This window comes from Notothenia rossii, assembly GCF_949606895.1.
Source record: "Notothenia rossii genome assembly, chromosome: 5".
Taxonomy (NCBI): Eukaryota; Metazoa; Chordata; class Actinopteri; order Perciformes; family Nototheniidae; genus Notothenia; species Notothenia rossii.
The window spans coordinates 73,836,638-73,854,167 of NC_136903.1; the positions used below are offsets into that span (position 1 = coordinate 73,836,638).

At 38.9% G+C, this 17,530-nt stretch overlaps 3 protein-coding genes across 5 annotated transcripts in view; all 3 read right to left on the reverse strand.

Annotated features, from left to right (window-relative positions):
* The window catches only part of LOC307039772 (rho-related GTP-binding protein RhoA-B), an 8,370-nt gene extending 6,816 nt beyond the window's left edge, over positions 1–1,554 (reverse strand). Inside the window, exons 1-2 of the mRNA XM_079682154.1 lie at positions 1,401–1,554; positions 285–442 (exon numbers count right to left, since the gene is read on the reverse strand). Of these exons, the coding sequence (XP_079538280.1) occupies positions 285–440 (156 nt within the window). The 5' untranslated portion in view covers positions 441–442; positions 1,401–1,554. The remainder of the gene's footprint in view (positions 1–284; positions 443–1,400) is intronic.
* A 1,776-nt stretch (positions 1,555–3,330) lies between these two features.
* On the reverse strand, positions 3,331–8,415 carry cishb (cytokine inducible SH2-containing protein b). 2 transcript variants are annotated; one of them, XM_079685640.1, is made up of 3 exons: positions 8,085–8,415; positions 6,228–6,384; positions 3,331–5,936 (listed from the first exon to the last, which is right to left on the reverse strand). In XM_079685640.1, exons 2-3 carry the CDS (start codon positions 6,364–6,366, stop codon positions 5,431–5,433), a joined length of 645 nt encoding a protein of 214 aa, XP_079541766.1. In that variant the 5' UTR covers positions 6,367–6,384; positions 8,085–8,415; the 3' UTR covers positions 3,331–5,430. The 2 variants fall into 2 exon arrangements, with proteins under 2 accessions (XP_079541766.1, XP_079541767.1); XM_079685641.1 differs by lacking the exon at positions 8,085–8,415 and adding an exon at positions 7,029–7,217.
* Positions 8,416–9,688: 1,273 nt separating this feature from the next.
* On the reverse strand, positions 9,689–15,774 carry twf2b (twinfilin actin-binding protein 2b). 2 transcript variants are annotated; one of them, XM_079685829.1, is made up of 11 exons: positions 15,635–15,774; positions 14,757–14,834; positions 14,475–14,653; positions 13,537–13,632; positions 13,348–13,452; positions 13,238–13,252; positions 13,115–13,156; positions 12,550–12,675; positions 12,278–12,428; positions 11,300–11,421; positions 9,689–11,141 (listed from the first exon to the last, which is right to left on the reverse strand). In XM_079685829.1, exons 1-11 carry the CDS (start codon positions 15,657–15,659, stop codon positions 10,974–10,976), a joined length of 1,107 nt encoding a protein of 368 aa, XP_079541955.1. In that variant the 5' UTR covers positions 15,660–15,774; the 3' UTR covers positions 9,689–10,973. The 2 variants fall into 2 exon arrangements, with proteins under 2 accessions (XP_079541955.1, XP_079541956.1); XM_079685830.1 differs by lacking the exon at positions 13,115–13,156.
* Between the last annotated feature and the right edge of the window lie 1,756 nt (positions 15,775–17,530).

The window sequence follows — 17,530 nt, forward strand, 5'->3', positions numbered from 1 at the left end:
AATTTAAACACATGTTGTTGTCTTTGAAACGCACACCCAGAAACCATAATATTGAACAGTTTATCCAAAATATGAACCAAACATGATTAAGAACTGACGTAAATACTAATTTACCAATCCAAACCTTTAAAATAAGTCAACTTTATTGTTATTAAGCAACACATCTCATAATATACAACCTGTTCAAGTTGTACAGATTTGAGGGAGTAAAAAGGGACTTCAATTCAGCTGTAAGGGCCATCCTGCTGATTGTAGAGTGAAATGTGAAAAGAGAACTACATTACCTGTTTGCTATCAACTTCAATGTCAGCAACGTAGTTCTCAAACACTGTGGGCACATAGACCTCTGGAAACTGGTCCTTGCTGAACACAATGAGCAGACAGGTCTTGCCACAGGCTCCATCTCCCACTATGACCAGCTTTTTCCTGATTGCTGCCATAGCTGCAGACAGGGGACAGAAAACATCAAAGGTTACAACATGAAAACACTTTATCAAAAAGAACAGGGAGGTAATTAATATTGCATTCAGGCATTATGCAACTTCCACCTCTACGCATGTGAGAAACGATGAGCAGTCACCCGTCTTCAGCTGTGTTGACACAACTCGTCTGAAACCAACACCCGGGGCTAACTATTTAGCTTTCAACATCACGGCCTTGTATGGTCTGTCAGCCAACTATACTGCAGTTTTATACAATGAAAGACACGAGGACAGCATGTCAAGATGTGAGACCGTGCACCTTATGTTGAATTAGGATAGCAATTTAAGTCAGACTAGCATAAAAACATGATGATACACTTCCGCTTGAGTGTTTCTGACCCACCCCGGGATCAACATTGACAAATTACTCACTAACGTTCACATGTCCCATATAACATAAAGAACAGTGACTAGATTTACCGAAAAAATGAACACGTTGCTCACTGGTATCAACATATAATTGTGATTCACTGCCGTGTATGTTGACCTAGTTTTCAGTTAGCTAGGGGGTTCTGTTTACAAAAGACTTAGCTACCCGAGCTAACCAGCTAGCGTTAGCCGGGCAGTGCGGTGAGTTTACACATTTATGGTGTTATTCAAAGGTTGTTTTGGATACATCTGCGTTATTTATGTTATAATATATATAATCCCTCGGCCGTGTTCGTGGTTTTCAACTAACTTCCCACAAAAACCTCGTTTTTTCCTTTAAAGTCACTAACCGGTACGACTGGCTAGCTTGGGTTTTAGCTAGCAAAACGGAAGTCACAGCTACTCCACCGATCCGCTAGCTAGCTGGCTAGCGTCAGCAGAATATAGGATGCAAATATAGGTTAACAAAATACAGATAACAATGTTGCTGCCAACAACGCACACTGACAATGTAATGTAACTTAACATTGCTTTGAATTATGTGCTTACCTAATGATTGCTTTAAAATATATCCAAATGATCTCCAAGTAGTGCTTTGTTGGCCTCCGTCGCTGCTGCTGCTGCTGACTGCGCTGCTGCTGGAGGATTAACAGGAGGGAAGTGAGGCGGTGGGGGAGGATAACAATTCACTGTTGTACAAACATTAAATATTACACCATATAAATGGAATACATGGTTAAAGCTAGGATGGTTATTATTAGCAATTTGTTTTGTTATTATTATACTACCCATAGCCCTTATTCAAATAACTGTTAGAAGCATCTCACATTAATATCATTCAGACATTATGGTTAAAAGTACTACTTTTGTAAGGTGTGACTTTTTCACATAATGTTTTTTTGTTTATTTTTATACCCATGGCGAGGATGTTTCAGAAATAATTTATTTACAATAATTTTGTGTATATCTTAAAATGTATGGTTAACATGAATGTCCTATCATTATTATTTCTATACACAAGTTATTGAGCCGTTTCCGCTCTACATCCTGAACTCCTCCCTTCGATGCAATGCACTTCCGTTTTGGCGGACTGGGTTTGTTTTGCTAGCTAGCTCCGTTGTGCCGACAAAGCACTGATATCGCAGAGACAAAGAGGATATAACAATTACAACATGAAGAAAAGTGGTTCGGGAACTACGTGTGCGGTAGTTGGTTGCAATCACTCGAGAAAGCACCTGAACGAGTGGTTAGATAGAGAGTGCTACGACCACAAACCAGCACCCAGCACCCAGCCATGTTGTTCATTAAATACAGATAAACACAACAAATACTGCATGCATTGTATTTTTTAATATTATATATGAATATTTTCATAGTGATGTAATTGTGTGGGCTGCTTTTATATTTTAATTTGTAATACCTGTTAGGATTAAACATGTGATCTTTCTTGTTGAAGCCATTTCTTTAGTTTCCTCTCAACAATTAATTAATTCAGTGTTATTTATGTACAGTATGAGCTTAATATGAATGATGAACTGTGTTAAAAGAAATTGTAGCACTCTAAGGAACATATGAAATGCAATAATGCAATAACAGTGCAATAATGAAATTAAATTACATCAAACTTTATTTTCACTCAAACAGTACAGGCACATATGATATATTGCACAGCATAAAGAGATCATGTAAATTGTGCATTATGTAAACAACATACAACTGTTGGCTCCTGTGGGCATGACCTAAATAAGGCAGTTTATTTTGGTTTTATGCTGGGCCACGTCGTCATGTTATCCTCCCAGTTTTGCACTGAATTCGGGTGGGGGAGAGTAACGCCATCTCCAGTCAAAGAAGTAGAATCGTGTTCCCAAGCTAGCATCACTGTTAGCATCGAAATCGCTGTGTTTACACCAGTGCCCGTCTGACTGTTTACATCGGTTTACACCGACAGACGCTGTGCAAAAGACTTCCGGCGGAAATGAAGTGCATTTGTGTAGTGTCATGGCGCTACCCGTGTTTTGGCGCGTAAACTTGTCTATACATTTGTATACATTTGAATAATATATAATACAGAACAGCAACATAATTGCTTGTCTCTAGGACGAAATATCTAAATAACTGACATACGGGGACATTATGGGCTGGGGTCCTTTATACCGCACATTTTCTTCCAGTGGTCAAATGTAACTTTAAATTTACTCAGGGACTAGTGTTTTACTTGTGTATTTACTTTTCATGCTACTTCATACTTCTACTCCACCAAATTTGGTTGGCAGTGTTGGCATTTGTTGTCCTCTATCATAATCTATTATGCAGAACATTTGTTTGGGTCTCCAGGACAAACATAGCTGCTGGCCCCTATTAGCAACCCACTGCTTATCCTCTGTGAACTGTGAACATTTTCCTGCAATAATAATGTAAATTTCCCCAGGCCTGCTGTTTTGTTTTATTTGTTGGTAACACGATAGAAGAAATGTCTCTATAAAATACAAACTACATTTTTAATATGCACTTTTTGACAGCAAACATTTGGACTTTATTCATATGTGTTACAATTAACTTTACAATTGTACATTTTAAATGTCTCAGTAAGTCCTGACATAATGACAGTCAGCAGCCAGGACCTAGAAACTGAGGCAGTGCACCTTTCACTGTATTATTTACACCTGTGCCTCTTTTACTCTGACATGTCAAAGTAATTTATGTAAAAACATTTTTTGATCATTCAGAACAAATAATTGACACAGGATCACAAGATAATTAAAAAATAGGAATCAAGCTGCTATCATGTCAGTGAATATTGTGCTTTAGTAGGGCATGTTTTCACCCACCTTGGTTGATATTGATCTTTGGTAATGCAAATTATTTACAGGTTACATGTCTGCAGATCATAAAAACATATATATAGCAAATTCAGATTTTCTGAAACAGATCTGTTTGATTGTTTTAGGTGCACAGTAGTAACAATTGTAAAAGTAAAAATTGCAACATAGGCACATCCAAATCAGGTTAACACATTTACAATCTATAATAACATATATAAAATAAGACACCGAAAGGTGCTTTTGATTTATTTATTTTTTTAATGTGTTGTGTTGAGTACACTTTGTTTATATTGCGGTATTTCTACATGATATAAAGTAAAGGATCTGAGTACTTCCTCTGTGGGTTTAATCCCTACAGTTCACGTCAGCTACACATACTCATCTTTGTCAGTTGTGCATTTAACAGCAAAACTATTAAGACTGCATGTCAGAAACGTCCATGCTTTCCTGGTAGAGAATGTTGTTAGCAAAGTGATTAAAAGATGCTGATCATTTAAGTCAAAACAGAAAAATGATTGAAATGTTTGACAGTGACGGGTTGACACAGAGCGAGATGATCTGCTCTCAGTTGGTGCAGCGGTGTATTTATAACTGCAGCTCTTACTTACTCTAATCCTGATAAGAGGCTTTCTCAGCATTGCTCAGTTCCTCCTCGTGGAAACCAACTTAAGCGTGTTTCCATGAAAACAGTAATACTGCACATTCATCTGTATGTTCAAGTGGCAAGCCTTTCAACCGGGAAAAAAAAACATGTTTTATTTCTCTGAAATCCACAGGCATGATCCTTTTCTGAGAATGAAACCAGTGTGTAAACATATTTCCTACAGTACCATTTTCTTCAATGAACACCTGTTGCGGTTCAGTCTGGTAATGATTTGTAAGAAGAGTTATGATTTACGATGATTTTGTACATAACAAAATACCATAGTCACATTTACCCTGTCTCTTATTATATATTATATAATTACTTTAAAAGGCCCTCCAATCTGCATGTCATGTTAGGGTCAGGCTGACCTCACACTATTGGTAACACTATCTTAGAATTGTACCCTGGACAATTTAAATTCTTGATTATACTGTGATAAAATTTGACCATGTCCAATGAAACTACATGTAGCACTGGAAAAAAGCCATATTTAAGATATTTTGTGATAATAATAGTGCTGTTAAATGAGACGACTGGTGGCTTATGGCTCATCCGGTTCATTATATTCCCGAAGAGTGAATAAACATTGCTCCATTAAATACACTTTGCAAACGTCAAGTGCCGTAAAATGAGCTCCTAAGAGGAAAAACTAAAGAAATCCAAAACATTTGTAATGTAAATCCTACTGGAACAACAAAATTATCAGAAGTCATATCTTAACAGATTTGAGTTTTTCTTTAATTATTATTGCTAAAATCAAGTACAAATTTGGAGCCACTCGTCCAAAACATGCAAAGACATTATGTGAATCTCTTCTTACTGATAGGAAATGGCACAAATAAATAGAAAAAGCTGACACATTGGCATTTAAATAAAATCAGTTCACAGTTTCTGACACAAACTTATGAAAATAGTACAAACAAATCTTATCCTAGAGAACAACAGTAGTACAAAGACTTAGCTCATCATTCATTTCAATTAACTCCATCTGGGTCAATCACTGTCCCTTTGGGTGTCAAACTGTTCCAGATTCACAGCGTGTGGTCAACAAGGAGGGTGACCCTGACCCACGTCCCAGTCTCTGTGTCCTGCACCAGAGAGACAGAGACCCTCATATGTGGAAAGGATAGTCCTGCAGGTAGTGCAGCAGAGGCTTCGGGAGTGGCAGATGGTCAGGGCACTTTGTGTGTCTGTTGATTGCGAGGCGCGTCAGGTGCTGTAAAGAAGAGAAGGCCTCTGGTTTGTGCAGGGGGCACACCAGCTCCAGAGGCACTCCGCTGTCACTGTCCGTGTGCTTGGCGGGGTCAGGCTTTGTTTGTGGATGGATGTCATTAGATCTCTGGCGCTGTTTTGTGTGTCCGGAGGCTGTGTAATTCTGTATGAGGCTGAGCACATCTGGGAAGGACTGCAGGTGAGGCAGGCCGGGGGAAATGGAGTCCAGCCAGAAAGAGCCCCTGCAGTATTTGATGCGAATGCTGGTGGGTCCACAGCAGGTTTTCACAGACAGGGCCAGCATGAACTGAGGGTGACTGCTGTCCCGCATTAGAAATGTGCCTTCAGACCTTTTTTGGAGAGCTTCCCGAGCTTCATTTGCAGAGATAGAGCCCCAGTACCAGCCTGAATGCAAATAAATAGTTTTAATGTCAGCTTTTTTTTTTTTTTTTCTTTAACATGAAAGTAGTTTTGGTGAATATATCCATATGGTATTACTAGAGGTGGGGTTTGATTCCTAGATTATTATATTATACCGCAAAGCCATGCAATGAAATATCTCCCCTCACCTAATGTAATCCATATCAAATAAATAAAACGTATATGGGATAGACGTTTTTAAAAAAAAAACAGTTTTAAAACATCTTTTCAATGAAGTACAATCTGAGTTCAGAGTCGGAGAGGCTGCCGGTGTACCTGAGGTCTGTAGGTACTGGAAGGTGGTGGTGATGCAGCGGAGATCATCTGCTGGGTCACAGGGTGGAGGAAAGGGCTGCGGGCGGCAGCAAGCTTGTCGCTCCTCATGATGAAAAATTGTCACTGCACGGGCAACCATTTCTGATTAACAGCAGCCCTGTTAATACACAGAACATTACCTGTTAGGTATTTAACAGAGATTTCTGTTAAAGCTCTGAACTACTTTAATAGGTCACTGTCCCAAGTAAATTATATATTTATATAATTTTTAATTCACAGATGTAAAATATAAGTTTGGTTGCTCTTGTCCAAATTGAGCTGACGTGCACAAAACAACCAACCCCAATTGGTGAAAGATTCTTGTTAGGTATTTTTAGTAAGTAAAATATCACAGTTTGAAATTACTCTGTATTAAAATGCAGTGGCGGCTGGTGGAAAAATATTTTTGGTGGGGCTATGGAAATGGTGAACAAACCATACTAGGGGGGTCCGGGGGAATGCTCGCGCAACTCAAAGTCTGAGCGGGTGAGGAAGATAGTCACCGAAAACTGAACAAGAATCGACAACTCGACCCTCTGATCACTCCTTTCCTGTAAAATACAGGTCCAGCCCAGACATATGCTCCATGGTGCTACAGGCATTGCCCTTACAACTACAATAAGCATGTAAATGTTAATCTACAGCACCGGCGATCCACTAGCAGCCGGAGTCTCCACCTGCAGACGCAGCTACTGCAGGTAGCTGCCTCAACTACTGACAACTACTGTAGCGTCACCTTGGATACGAGTCCAAGCAACTCACAGACACACAGGGCGCCCTTTGAGCATCAGATCTGACGACGCTGATTGCTGAAATTATGTTTTGGCGGCATAGTCTACAGATAGCAACAGTCTGCAACACGGCTGCTGCTGCACTGGCTGAGGGCTCCTTTCTTACCGCCCAGACGAGAGAGGGTAATGAAACACGCTGCGGCCAGGCAGGAAACATGTGACTTATCAGTAAATGTAGACATCGTAATACAATTTTAAACGAGATTTTATTGTAGATTATACATTTTACTGATACCAACTATATCATATTTACCTTGTTCATTAAAAAGAAAAAGAAAAAAAAAATGTTTAGGGGCTGCGCCCCTAGAGCCCCTATGGGCCGGCCGCCACTGTTAAAATGTATACAGGCTTCAAAATGTCCTTAATTGCTATATACTTAAATTATTTAAATAGGCATTATACCCCATTTCCAAATAATGTTTCTTATAAAGTTGAATTATAATGCATATTAATGTACGCATAAGTAAGCATTATATAAGTGTTATATGAGTCAGCTGGTCAATTTGGCTTGATTCTTTTCTCTAAATATTTAGCTGGGTGGCTTGTACATTTAACCAAGTGATACATTTATATTAAAACACCTTATCTTTATGCAAATCAATACAACACTTTATGTATTTATTTGTATAATTTATTTTAATTATATTATTCATTAGAATCTGAAAAGTAATTAATGACTGAAGCTTTCAGATAAATGAAGTGGTTCCCTCCCAATTGTAGTGGCGTAAAAGTAGCAAGTAGCATAGTAGAAAATTAAAATACTAAAGTAAAGTACAAGAACCCTAAAACAGTTCTACTAGTAATGTATTGATCTGAGATAATGTAGGCTAGACTACATTAAGTAGACTAGTGAAATAAACAAAAAACACACGACACAGAATAGGCCTTAAAAAGCCAAAAACAAATGAAAGGGTTAATAAAGTGTCACAATCATTCAGACATCAGCCCATATCATTGTATATCAATAATGCAATTCTAGATCAAACAGACTTTGGAAATCATGAAATCATGTTGATGTCACTCTTACCTTAAATCAAAGATTATCATAGAGATCACGACGATTTGAATAAAACTGCCTTGTGGATAAGACAGCAGTTTCTCAATTTAAATAATGAACAAATGCCGAATAATCTCTGCTGGGGTCGAAAAGATAATATATTCCGTGTTAAAACCTGCAACAGTCGTAAAAACCGAGAGGATATATCCGTGTTAGCTGTGGTGTGCTGAGAGTGTGTGTGCTGTGAGGACAGAAAACAGCTCGCTTCACTTTGGACTGACTGGTTCCAGGAATCTGATTCCAAGAAAGGTTTTGTGTTTCAGCGCCCGCAGTGACAGACAAGCTGCAGCCAGCAGCTCCTCTGATCTCTGTCAACACACACTGTCAACATACTGCACTTCCGGTACGGCTTTCAAAATAAGAAACTGGGGACTAAAGCTCTTTGGAGGTCTGGTGTTATAGACAAACCCATCCTAAAGCCTCTTTGAAAAATGAGAAAGCACCTTGGAAATTTGAGTGTGTGAAGTATTTCGGTCATTACGATGTTTATTTTGTCATGCGATTTATCATGAAGAATTTTGAAATATACTCACCTATTTAAAAAAAGAAATGACTTGCAATGACTTTTAAGACATTGTCTCATTATACAATGTCACGGTTATACACGATAAGACTCAATTTATTAGATAAAGATGTAACTAATGCTGTGGGACTTTTGTGTCGGACTGCATACGTTTGAGCTTGTTGTGCCTTACAATATTTATTATTATGATAATCTGTTTCATTATGTATTATGTATTTTGTAATATTGAACACATTAGGTCTCCATACACATTTGAATTTATTATCACAGTTCATTAATACAGACTTCATTTTGTACAGAATTAAATGTGACTGAGTTTTACATATTTTTTGTTGTTGTTTTCCCTATCACCTGTTAGTTAACATTTTATTCTGAAGGCCAATAGCCTTACTTCCGGTAATGTTATAGTTACCTCTGTCTGTTTTGATGCAGTTGCAGGCGTTAAGGTTTTTAACGCCACATTTCATCCAATGGAAACGCCGCTTTTCACATTTGCATATCTGTGTACATGTTTAATAATTAGTAATAATGAGTTAATATTTAGCTTTTTTTAATCATTAACCAAGTATATTGTGTTTATTATTGTTGAGTAAACCAAACATTGATAAGCACCCAAACACTACTTATTATTTGTTTCTCTCTTCTAATAATGTTTTGAGCGTTAACCTTTCAGCCCATTTTTTTTATTATTATTGTGGGCTATTAGTGTAAAGACAATTGCCTGCTAATGGTTATATACTGGAGAATTATTTTTCCTGGAAATGATTGGAACTGTGTCATGTCAGAAGTCAGTATGTTATAAAAAGGTTCATCATCACCCAGGCCACAGTTCCCGTGTTCAAAGATAACGAGCACTTAAAAGCTACCATTCAGCCCTGAACCTTGTTTCCAGGAAAATATTTCACATAAGGCGTCTTTCCCCAGAGGAATGAAAGCAGCAGAAGTGCACAGCTGAAGGCTTCTGAGTACAGCGACTTCCTGGAAAACACACACAACCCATTGACCTCTACTACTGAGCCGTGATCCTTGCTGCTGCCTGCATGCACATCTACAGGACACACACAAACACTCAGAGAAACAGAGAAATTAGGACACAAACACTCAAAAATACAGAAAATATTTTATTGTAGGGCCATGTAAAACAACAGCCTTCAGCTGAGTGTAGTCAAACCTCACCCAAGCGACTGAAGAAGGCAGCTGTGAATGTGATGTGGAGGGATTTGCAATGAACAATAGGTAAGGCATAGGCTGACTAGAGAAAATATAAAGGATAATCCACCATAAAACAAACATTTAAAAGCCATTTCACGATGATTTTGATTACCTGAATCAATATTAGTGACTGGTGATGTTAATTATTTCCTGAAGAGGAGCACAGAAACAGGAGAAGACAGATCTGATTGAGCATTTGCCTTCAATTTGGATTGGCAAATGAAAAATGTATGAATAAAATAGTATCCTATTAACATCCAGTTGTTTTAAGAGGTTTTAAGACAGATTAAACTAACAAGATATCATCTTTAAATGAGTGAGCTTTGAACTCCCCATTTACAGTCTTTAATGCTTAACTTAGCTAACTGCGGCTGGCTGTAGTTAATAAAGTAAAATCAGCAACGTCCTATCAATCTTTCTTTCCACCAATAAATCGAGTGATTGTATTTCCCCCATATGTCATATTATTTGCAATAATTTCCACAGTGTATTGTCTTGTTGAAGTCTATATCAAAGATATTCACAGTGAGCTTTTAGAATCTGATACTCCATGTTTTAAATCGCTTTCCACAGGACATGTAATGGAAATAATATATCTGCTGAGCATATTATTGTATACACATTTCCTTATAAGGTCTATAAGTATTTAGCATTTCTGGAACGTTTTGGATCTCCTCTACAAGTGATAATAAAGTACTGTGGGTTTGAAAAAGGTTTTGCTGCACAATAAGTTGTTATGACTGACACCCGGATAAGTGGATAAGAACGGTTAAATTATCAACTCTGTGGATGCATTCACATATAAACCTAAAAAATGCCGCTTGATTCACTAACACGTTGTATGCCAAATTCAATTTAATCTTAATAGACCAAAATATGTGTCAGCTTGCCTACACTTACGCTAACAGTGTTAACTTTAGAAGCTCTTTCTTACCACAAGAAAAGATATAGGCTATATATTTTCCACACCCTCCTTTTTTGCATGGTGGATCTACTTTCTCCGTTTGAAATGTCTGAAGGTAAAAAGGAGAAATGATTAGAAGCTAAACAGTCAAATAACAAGTACATTCATATATATAGTGTCGTGTGTTTGTGTACTCGTGTATAATATATTGTGTGTGCATCTAACTCTCTTCCCCGTTTTCTCCAGCGCCCTTGATGAGGCGTTTGTTGCCCCTCTTCCCCCCCGGTCCGCGGGGCTTGGCAAAGGCCTGCTTCAAGGCGTGCTCCATCGGGTGCACCTCCTCGTACAGGTAGTCTTCTGTCAGGCCATCGCCATTGTCTATCTCCATCTAGACACACAGAATAAAACACAGATTCATTTTGACTATGATAACCAGTTTGTAGATCAAATTTGGTGACGTGGTTTACTGTTTATCTCCACAGAGATATATTACAGATCATGCATCAGTTTGTTATTTCAATCTTGGGTGATTTTGGTGATGTGAACCTTTTTGGTGACCTCCAGCTGATAGTCTTTCTCCACCTCGTCCAGTAGTCGGTTCTTACAGCTTGAATACAACATCCGCTCCTTGATGCTACAGGTGTAACCAGGCATCGAATATATGAACACTGGAAGAGATATAAAGTTGTTGTTTCCAACTTCACTGTATTATATTTGGTTATCATATCTGTTATGAAACAAACCCCTGTCTCAGACGTTACAAAAACACCCACAATCATTCCCAGCTTCTCTAAACAACACACTACACAGGGGGGTTGAACAAAGTACATCAGTACTTACAAGAGGTGCTATCACTTGACCTTAATCAAATACTAGTTTAAGCACTTGTGTAAAAGCTACTCAACAGGAGCGACTTAAACCAATATTTGAGCAACATTTTGATTACCATTGTGGTCACTGGGAGAAAAAATGTAAACCTTTTTTTATTCAACCAGTGGATAAATATTGCATACCAAAAACAGACAGAGAGAAAAAACATGGAAAATAGAGTAATAGAATATAATGCCTGAAAGCGATAAAAACACAACATTGATATACATTACTGTCCTCTTATTACGTCCATATGGTTAAAATGTTAGGATAACATGATCAATTACCACACTGCATAATGGGCCAACGTTATCATTGATTTGGAGTGATTGTTGTGTCAAGCCTGACAAATGAAAGTCCAATATTCACTCTCCTCTTTGTGTTGTTAAAATATAGGTCTCTTTATATGCTAAATGTTACATTATGTTAAACAATCAGATTAAAGACATTGAGGGCATCTGCAGAATCAATTATTATTTCCGGTGGGGTCCTTTCATGTTGCACACGACCCATTGTTATATAGGTCAAATTGCAGATTAGTGCATTTTAAGTTTGGGGTCGGCAACCAGATGGTGTAACTTGAATATGTGACGTTCTGTGAGATTCTACGATGAACACACTGAATATAAACATGCAATTGACAGAGAGACTCACCCAGTGCCTCCTGCCGCTGGCCCTGGTGGGAATGTTTGAAGATGAAGAAGTGGTATCTGGGAGAATCGGAGGGAATCCTGTAGGGAAGCTCGTGGGTCTCTGTAGGTTTGGTGTGAACCAACTCAATGGTCTCTTTCTCTACATCCAGCCTCTGCAGCACACACAAACATGCTTTGTTCAGGGGTCAAGTCACGCAGAGCCAATTTCACCAATAAATAAGTTACATGATGCACGCTGAGTAATTAGTAAAAAGGGGTTTTGTTGGGGCTCACCAGCTGTATGTAGTTGATGCGTCTCTGCTTGAGTTGCTGCAGAGCTCGCTTGGCCTCTTCTTGTAAGGGGAAGGCAAGACCTTGAAGAGTCTGCACTCTTTTGTCTAAGCCAAACTCCATTGTGACCTGCAGGATAAAATAAACACAAAAACCTTGGTGTAAAGATTACATGTAAATGAAATCCTAGTGATATTAGTAGATTTCTTCTTACAACTATTTAGAGTGAAAAAGAACAACATGACGCCTTCTCTCTGTTTATTTATTTATATTTATTGTCTCCCACTTGATTTTTCTTTTTACCTTCTCTTTATTCTAAATTAAGTTTGACCTTTTATCTATTCATTCTTTAATTTTTGTATTTATGTTTATATGCTGTGTTACTTATGAGAGTCCTTTTTTCTTCTCAATCTAATGGAGTAGTAAAACATCGAAAAGGCTTACAGTGGAAAGTAGAGCACCGATATCTGACATTTGTGGCAATTTGGCATCCAACTGGTGAAATGATTTGTTGTTGTTATATTTGAATTTCAACTTTGAATTTGGACTCAAAAAGATTGCAACAAACCCTCGCTCGTGCTGTTGGAGTCCCAATTCGTCTACGCTCATCCTGTGGATATAAGAGGCAGTTTTGTAATCTCCTCTTGATACAGAAACGGTTGGGATTGTACTTGGAAGAAAGTGTACTTACCCACACAACTTTATCCTGCAGAAAGAAAGTAAAAGCATACAAAATAAGTACACATAATGTACGTTTGTGTTTGACGTCATATTCAGACAGTTTGTATTGTTGATCTTGACCTCTGTGACTCTGATTCGTTGTAACTCCTGCTCGGCTGCTGTGAGCGGGGCGGGGGAGCAGCATGAGGACATGTGGCGCAGGTATCCCTGGAAGCACAGATCGTCCTGCAAACACAAACAGAATGGTACTGAACCACCAACAGTTAAAGATTTAATGATCAGTTGTCATGTTGGTGGGATCGTCCTCACCTCCACGGTGCCAAACATTTCATCTTTAATGTGACCTCCTCCAAACTCTTTCTTCAGGGTGGCGCGGGTCGCTGCATACACCATCTTCTGCCTCACCTAACGGGTGCCAAGACAGACAGGAGGATACAAGAAACTTCCATTACTATTTTGACTATTGATTACTTTGAATGGATTTCTAGTCATTCTTCATGTGTTTTGTTGAGTGTTGTGTTAATAGTTTTTCATTTAAAGATTATCTTTGATGCTTTTCCCCCTTTATTATTCACGACAGCTGAAGATAGACAGGAAAGAAGGAGAGAGGGGAGGGGAAACATGCATCAGAAGGCTTTGTGTTGAACACAAACCCTTCCTTACCCAAACTCAAACAGTGACACGTTTTCTTTACAGACGTTTTTTACGCTCCTTGAACACCCAGGATGTTTGCAAAATGATGGTTGTGCAGAGTTTGACTGATCTTTTGATGGTTGTTGAGTGACCTTTTATCCTTTTCTGTTGCTTATTGTCTTATCTATTTACATTGAGGTTATGTGTCACGTTAATGCCACACATTTAGAAAAATTGTTATTAAGAAAAGGAAGAAGTTTATTAATCTGTTGAAGGGGGGACATTCTATTCTAGAGTCCGCTTTGTTTTCTGTTAAGTTCTTAATCAGTTTCTGAAATGTTATAGTATATTTTAAAAGGAAGTGTCATTTTGGGATTATGTGACTACATCAGACATGTTGATGTGTCCAAGGCAGTTGTTCTGTAATACCATAAACAATAAACCCTAAAGCTTTTTCTATTTAAATACTTTTCAATTGTGGTTATCAAAGCTTAGGTTTTATGGTAGTTCCAGGAAGATTTTCATTTAGTTAAAAGTAATGCAGTTTAAGTTTTTACATAGACTTTGAATGACTACATTTGATCAGTGACAGCATGCAGCCTCTCCTGACATACTGGTGATTGGTCAGGTGACCAGGCGATGAAGATCCACTCGTGCCCCTGTGCATTGTGGGAGTCCAGACGGTAGAGGATGTAGCAGGGTTCCTGAGGCGTGAGCAGAGGGAGCAGGAACTGGTCGTAATCCTTGTCCCAGCTGTACGCTGGCTCTCTGTATGAATCTAACACCAACTCCTCTGCAGACGAGACAAACGTATCAGCATCTTCCGATTTTCAACAAGTCACCTGGAAGCTTACTAGTGTAAAACTTTCTTAACACTTAAGACATTTCATGTTTACCGTTTCTGATGACAATCTTCATTATTCGGATGGCACCTCCCCTCGCTCGGGCCAGAAATTCTTTCAGCTCCGATGTTGCTAAAGTAACCAGATATAAGGCAGACAAGACAAAACTGAGGATGGGGGGTTGAAAGCAAATGAGACAGAGTTAGGTAGGTAAGAACCTGAGACTCCACTTCAGGGAGAACATTTGATCCACTGCCAGATGGTCACGCCATCACCTATAGTGACTCACACAGGGACGTACCTCAGGTACCAAAGAGCTGATGAGAGACTTCAGTCTGAACAATAAACAGCCTCATTTTCCCCACAATTATCAAAACAAGGAATGGCAGTTTTAATACAGGAAACCAGATTTTGTTATTTATTGCCCTCCCTGCTTCTTTCTCACCATGGTTACCAAACACAGCGGTCTCATAAATGATGTAAGGTCAGGTGAGAAAGGTGAGAGAGGTACGCTCCTGCCAATCCATCCGCTGACGCTCCAATTACAAAATGCCATAACACACATATACGTAGCTCTTAAACTAACCATTAAAGCCTTTTGGTGCTAAATGATTACAAATAACACAACATAGAAATACATTGCAACTGTTCATCGCTCATATACTGTACTTTTCTAAATGCGCATCCTTTAACACAATCTTAATGTAGATCCACAGGTTTATAATGCCGGTGAAGTTTATGGACCATCTGTAAATGCGCTTTTACAGGATATTAGAGAATTGTATCCCCTGTGTGGATGTATTACATGCTGTGGCACAGCTCAAAAGTAAAAAAGCGAATGTAAAACAACTTCCACTTTAATTTGAAGCATCCAAAGTTAAACACAAAGACTTGAGAAATTGTACAGAGTGAATGTACGGAAAAGAACTAACCATTGATTCCGGTTTGGTGTGACATCTTTTGGCCGTCAGCTTCACACTCCTCTCACGCAGGAAGGACCAGGTCCAGGTGTGTGTCCTCGCTCCTCTCGCTCAGCAGGTAGCTGCCTCTCCACTGACAGCAGACAGATGGACCCATGCGCATCTGTGACATAAACGCCTCGAGGGTGACTCGGGAGAATCCTCACTCTTGAAATACAATCTGCGGAACTGTGGCTGATGAGTAAAAACGAAGCTGTCAGTGGATATGCCGGCCTCACCACTGATCTAAAACTCTTTGCGTATCAATGACCACAACTTTAACAGTCTCTATGGGGGAGCATCTCTCAAGTCACACACTGTCCTGCACTGTACTGTGTGTGAGGCCATGTAGAAATCCACCACTCATGACATCAGTGCAGTACAGGGTTTTCCGATGCTGTCAAAGCGCCACATGTGTTATCACTAATTGACATAGACTTTCTGATCAGCTCAGACCGACTGCATCATCTCAAATTAAAATGTGAAACTGTTTGTCTGAAACATTTCACGGAGCAATAATGGCTGGTTTTGTGTGTTTCTGTTCATGGTAGTGGATATGTTTTGTTCATTTTGATGGCATACCTTTGTTAAATAGTTCATAAAAGGAAGATGGATGGGTGCCTGAAGCGACAACAGCACTGAGTGAGATTTCTCTCATACACCTTTTATCCCAAAATGTGAGCTATAAAGAGCTCCAGATGATTTGTGTGAAGACTATAGAGTTGGCTACAGACAGAGCCAATGGATTCATTACAGGCCGCTTACATAAACACAAGCAAACGCACCGAGGTAACACACACAAGGTAGATCAGTGTGTATGTTAAGGGCGAGTGAGAACGTTTTACAGTTGTAAAAAAGTGAGCGCCGTGTGCTTTAACTGTCTCACCTTTATCCCTTTACACATCTTTCATGCACACATGCACATATGAGGGAGGTGAGAGAAAGATAAGTGTGTACCTGTGAGGTCACCTGTGAGGGTTCATCTATTATTCACTCAGTGTTGAGTACACAACCCAAGCATCTATACATTATTCAACAGAGCACCCCCCCTTCCTCTACTTCTGGAAGGCACTTACAGAGCACAAAAAAAAAGAAAAACACCCATTCATTAAATTGATTAAAACTGCCTGCGTTTCTCACACGCCTGCAGGTGTGTTCACAGATTGGTTTACTGATAGAGAAACTCGTGTTTGCTTTTGTAAAGTGAGACCATGTCAGTAGAGTGTTAATTGTTCTTAGAATAATCAATATACTAATCCTATAATTTTGTTTATTCATTGTTTTTACCATACAATGAGAATCCTATTAATACCAGCTTGTTTTTAAATAGCACTGTGTAAATTGTTCTAAGTAATAATTTGTTCAAGCACAAATGACCTAAATGTACCTACTTTCAGCTTCTGACTTGTAAGGGTTTGGTGTTTGTGGTCTATAATGAAAGTAAACTAAATAACATTGGCAAAGTAAGGGACGGGAAGAAATGACTTTGTGATTCATAGTTTGACCCATCTTCTGAAATGTTATATATTTTTTGTCAAAGAAGCTATTAAAGGTGGGGTAGGTAAGTTTGAGAAACCGGCTCGAGATACACTTTTTGTTATATTCCATGGAATGCTCTTAACATCCCGATAGCAATGAATATCTTAAGTGCTTTGAAAAAAAATCCATAACAAAATGTCATCTGTGGAAGCCGTAGCACTGTAAAAAGCACGACCAATCATATGAGCCGGCCCGGCTAAAATAACTGGATGGCCTACCTGCCTGTCAGCCTTCCATCTCGTGCACATACTTATTTCGTGCCCTCACTGGTTATGTGCGCGTTCGTGTGTGTTGGAGGAGGGGCTCTGTAAGGAAGTGGCAGATTTTTTC

Bases quoted from the DNA above. Each gene is read 5' to 3' on its own strand.
- cishb (XM_079685640.1), bottom strand. From the start codon at position 6,366: ATGGTTGCCCGTGCAGTGACAATTTTTCATCATGAGGAGCGACAAGCT. The intron at 5,937-6,227 runs GTACACCGGCAG...ATTTGCATTCAG, and splicing joins CCAGTACCTACAGACCTCAG to GCTGGTACTGGGGCTCTATC.
- twf2b (XM_079685829.1), bottom strand. From the start codon at position 15,659: ATGTCACACCAAACCGGAATCAATG. The intron at 13,633-14,474 runs GTATGTCAGGAG...GGCACCCGTTAG, and splicing joins GGTCACCTGACCAATCACCA to GTGAGGCAGAAGATGGTGTA. The intron at 11,142-11,299 runs GTTCACATCACC...CTGTGTGTCTAG, and splicing joins AGCTGGAGGTCACCAAAAAG to ATGGAGATAGACAATGGCGA.